At 36.8% G+C, this 5,165-nt stretch overlaps 1 protein-coding gene across 1 annotated transcript; it reads right to left on the bottom strand.

Annotated features, from left to right (window-relative positions):
• Positions 1 to 2,252: 2,252 nt before the first annotated feature.
• On the bottom strand, positions 2,253 to 3,194 carry LOC100357823 (olfactory receptor 6C76). Its single transcript, XM_008256707.3, has one exon. It carries the CDS (start codon positions 3,192 to 3,194, stop codon positions 2,253 to 2,255), a length of 942 nt encoding a protein of 313 aa, XP_008254929.1.
• Between the last annotated feature and the right edge of the window lie 1,971 nt (positions 3,195 to 5,165).

The raw sequence follows: 5,165 nt of genomic DNA, 5'->3' as shown, positions 1-5,165 counted from the left end.
TTAATGAATTCCTGCTTAGAAAATATGCATGTAAGATTTTAAAGTAAGTGTATTTAATAAGAATGTCTCAAAGTGACTGTGGATAGTGTTTTAAAAATACATAATAAAGGGGCCGGCGCCATGGCTCACCTGGCTGATCCTCCGCCTGCGGTGCCGGCATCCCATATAAGCGCTGGGTTCTAGTCCTGGTTGCTCCTCTTCCAGTCCAGCTCTCTGCTGTGGCCTGGGAGGGCAGTGGAGGATGGCCCAAGTGCTTGGGCCCCTGCACCCACATGGGAGACCAGGAAGAAGAACCTGGCTCCTGGCTTTGGATCGGCCCAGTGCTGGCCGTAGCAGCCATTTGGGGAGTGAACCAATGGAAGGAAGACCTTTCTGTCTCTCTTGCTCTCTCACTGTCTAATTCTACCTGTCAAAAAAAAAAAAAAAAAAAAAAACCATAAAATTAAAGAGTTTGGAGGGCTGGTTGGATGATGTGTTGTTTTGGGTCAATAATGAAGGGAAATTAAAAATCACAGTTTCTGTGTAAATTTTTAAAAGACTTATTTATTTGAAAGAGTGACAGAGAGAGGGAGAGGAAAAGTAAGAGAGAGGAAAGGAAAGAGAGAAGAGGGAGAGGAGAGGGAACGGGAGAGGGGAAGTGCGTGATTGTAAATATTTTACGAATAAGAAAGGAAGGAGGAAGGAGGATGGGAAGTATTGCCTTTCCTAAATCTGTATATAGGAATTGCACTAAATTTGTTCACTTTATATAAATAAAGAAATTAAAAAAACACAAAAATTTGATAAGAAGTTACAGCTAATGTTAAGGGTTCCTGCTAAATAAAAAAAACAGAAACAAACAAAAAGGGGTAGACAGGAAACCACTTTGGAGGATATGAGTGTGTTTATTACCTTGATTGTGCTCACAGTTTTATGGGCTTGTATGTATGCCAAAACTCATCCAATCGTATGCAGTAAATAGGTAGTTCTTGTATATATAAATGATATATCAATAAATTGTCAACATAAACAAACAAGAAAGAGTCAATTAGAGCCCCACAGTCTAGTCTACTTATTATATGACAGAAGACTGGTTTTGGGGATAAGGAAACAAAGTATAAACAATTAAAGATATACTAAAACAGAAAGCACCAGAAGGCTTCAAGAGAAATTAATAGTCATCCTACATGAATCGTTCTTTCCAGCTCTTGAGATGGGGGGTTTTTAGACCTTTCAAGTCTTCCTTATATTTTCAGTCTCCTCAATCTTAATTCTTTATCTTTTTTCTTTATTTAGCAACCAATATTATCCCACATAATATAATGTGCAAATATTAAAATTGAGACAATTGATGAAAGAGACAATACAATACTATTAGTGGTATACAGTGTGGATAAATATCCTTAAATCACAACCTTAGGTAAGGTAAGTTCCCCAAAAAATGTCATTCTCAAAAAAATGTTGCTCACTCTGTTGAAAGATTTATGGAAACATGATTACATGCTATTGCCTTTCTTCCAAGAATTACTTGTATTTTAAAAAGTTCTAAGTCATGACATTATACTTAAAGTCATAGTTACATTAATTTTTCTTATTTAATTGTTCACATAACAAATGGCACTGAAGGTAAAAATTAACCAGCAAAATTATTGTATTCATTACGTATTTGCTATCATGGTCACAAATGTATTTCAATTTTAAATTTTGCAGAAGATATAGTTAAGTTGTGGGTTAAATTTAATTATACAAAAATGAGCATGCACTTTTTTCATACTGCTTAACTCTTAATTTACTGTTTGTTTGTAAATCAGCTATTCTTGTATCCCATATGGGATAGTTTCTTCCATGTATCATTCAAAAATTATTAGAAACAGGGTAATCATATGCTCACACAGACATTAAAACATTTATGCAAATACACACATGTTCGTGCACTTGTAGGTACATTTATATAAATACATACATGAATTAACAGGAAGCTCAATATATTATTCTGTTAAAATATGTGCAATGATTAATATCGACATGCATAGTACTTGTAGTATATGCTATACTAAGTGACTTTAGTTCTATCTTTGAATTGCACAGTATAAAAATACATCAGATAATTCCTTACTCATTTTATGCACAAATTCATCAAAGGAATTATAATATAAAAACAATAAATACAAATTAGCACAGTTATGTTTCTGAGACAAGATAAAAGTAAGAAGACAGAAGAACTAAGACAAAAACATATTTATTGTTGTATGTGTTGCTGTAATAAATCACATTTAGATCGATGTTTTTGAGGAAAGCATCTTTCTCATCGCACCCTTAAATGCATGTTTCACCTGCTGGTTCCTTAGAGTGTAAATAAATGGATTCAGCATTGGTGCAACAGAGGTATTGAGAATAGCTACCCCTTTAGTTAGTGCGACTCCTTCCTTGGCTGACGTTTTCACGTACATGAAGATGCAGCTTCCGTAAGAGATAGAGACAACAATCATATGTGAGGAGCAGGTGGAGAAGGCTTTTTTTCTTTGTTGAACGGAGGGGAGTCTGAAAATTGTTCTGAGGATGTAAGTGTAGGAGAGGATTATTAGTGTCAATGTAGTCATAAGAGTAAACAAAGCTAAAACAAAGCTCATGAGTTCTAGAGTACTTGTGTCTGTGCAAGAGATTTGCAACAAAGGAGCAGAGTCGCAGGTGAAATGGTCGATGACATGGGAAGCACAGAAATCCAGCTCTAACCCTATGGCCAGTGGTGGAAAAATGACCAGGAAGCCTGCCAGCCAGGAGCTGATTAAAAGCTGGTAACAGATCTTGCTGCTCATGATGGTTGTATAATGTAGAGGCTTGCAGATAGCCACATACCGATCGTAGGACATGGAGGCCAGGAGAAAAAACTCTGTGGACCCAAGGAAGATAAAGAAAAATAGCTGAGCTACACAAGCATCGTAGGATATCGACTTGTCTCCAGTGATGATGCTGATCAAAAATCTAGGATTACAAACAGAAGTAAAGGAAATCTCCAAGAAGGAGAAGTTTCTGAGGAAGAAATACATTGGGGTCTTCAAGTGGGAATCCAGCAGGGTGAGGGAGATGATGGTCAGATTTCCAGTAACACTCAGTACATACGTGAGAAAGAAAAAGGAGAAAACCACGATCTGCAATTCAGGGTTATCCGTCAGACCCAGGAGGATGAAATCCGTCCCTGATGTTCTGTTTCTCATTTTGGATGGTTAATAGTTGGCAAACCTTACTGAAAAAATAACATAGAAAACAGTGAGTCTGGAAATAAGTATATATATCTGCACACATTCTTCCAAGTTCTATTGTATTTTCAAATTTTTAATTGATGCAAAAATTGTTAAGTATCTGCAGGGTATTAGATGATGCTTTGTTATGATATATGCTGTGTAACACCCTGGGTCTTTTTTGGATATTTTACCATTCTCTATTATATTCCCATAATTTCTATTAGATCTTTTTAAAGGTATATCCCCTTTGTTTAATATCAGTGTTACATATTTATACTGTTCCTCCATATCTTGTATTTATTTTGCAGTAATGTATTCAGTATGAAGTCTTCTAATGCTTCATTACTTAGTTAAAATATAGGGGACACTTCAGGAATGTGTCCTAGATTATGGAAATAGTGATCTGTCCTTTTGGGAAGGAACCACTACAACCTCTGCTGGTTTATTTCTTTCCCCAGTATAATATTTTGTTTGAACAGTTAAATAATAGTTTACATAAACATCACTCATTTTTTTGTCAATACACAACACATTTTATTTCCAGATATCATTGGAATCTTTCAAACCCTTACCGTATTTCATGATTTTTAAAGAAAGTTTTTAAAATCAAATTTAGGTTTTCTTTTTTTTTTTTTTTGCCAGAGTGTCTTAATAAAAGTTAAAAAAAAATCAAAATTTAATTAATGTAATGTTGTTTCACTGATTTAAGCTCCCCTAAGAGCTGTTTAAAAATTCAGCTAGGCATCAAATGGCATGGTCAGAAAATATTTTAATGAAGCCGGCGCCGTGGCTCAATAGGCTAATCCTCCACCTTGCGGCGCCGGCACACCGGGTTCTAGTCCCGGTTGGGGCGCCGGATTCTGTCCCGGTTGCCCCTCTTCCAGGCCAGCTCTCTGCTATGGCCAGGGAGTGCAGTGGAGGATGGCCCAGGTGCTTGGGCCCTGCACCCCATGGGAGACCAGGAAAAGCACCTGGCTCCTGGCTCCTGCCAGGATCAGCGCGGTGCGCCGGCTGCAGCGGCGGCCATTGGAGGGTGAACCAGCGGCAAAGGAAGACCTTTCTCTCTGTCTCTCTCTCTCACTGTCCACTCTACCTGTCAAAAAAAAAAAAAAATATTTTAATGAAGTACACAAGTATTGAATCAGTTATGAAACTCACAAAGATTTTATATATATTATTTAGAAGTATCTTGCACATCTACTAACTATATGAACCAGTTTTATAAAGTATAAATATTCCAATATTAAGCAAATATCTCGCTTAATGGCCAAAGTTTCCATGTAAAATATTTTCACATTATCTATCACTCCATCATTTTCACTATTCTAAATTCAGATTGACTTTTACAAAATTTAAAATATTTAAATTATTTTGATTTTTTAAATTTCCACATATGAGACAGAACGCATGGTATTTCCTATTTTTATTGGGCTTATTTCACTTAACATAATGATCTCCAGTTTCTTAAAATTATCATTACTGGAGGTTGGAAAGGGGGAAGGCAGGAGAGGCTGGAGGGAGGGTGGACAGTGAATGCCAGAAAGTAGAAGTAACAAGTCCCAGTGACCCACAGCATGGTGAGGTGACCATCGTTCACCTGCTATCTTTATATAAAAGATAGATGTGTGCTGTGTATACCAGCATATATAAAAGTGTGCTGTGTATACCAGCATAGACGGGACGAGCTGGTATGCTCCAAACACAAAGGGAAGAAGATGGAATGCCTACTTGCATGGTTTGGTTGACTTACGCTATGTGTAGGTGTTGTCTGTTGAACGGTACCTCGTAGAAATGGATAAGATTATGTATTTACTAATTACCACTTCTAAAATAAAATAATGTAAGGAAAAGTATGTAACAGATTGAGAAACAAAAATGAAATCCTCCCGAGGACAGTAAACGATGTTGTAGAATGGAGAGACTGACCACAGGCTGAAGCATCAC

Source organism: Oryctolagus cuniculus, chromosome 11 (genome assembly GCF_964237555.1).
Source record: "Oryctolagus cuniculus chromosome 11, mOryCun1.1, whole genome shotgun sequence".
NCBI lineage: Eukaryota > Metazoa > Chordata > Mammalia > Lagomorpha > Leporidae > Oryctolagus > Oryctolagus cuniculus.
This window is presented reverse-complemented; position numbering and strand designations above follow the sequence as displayed.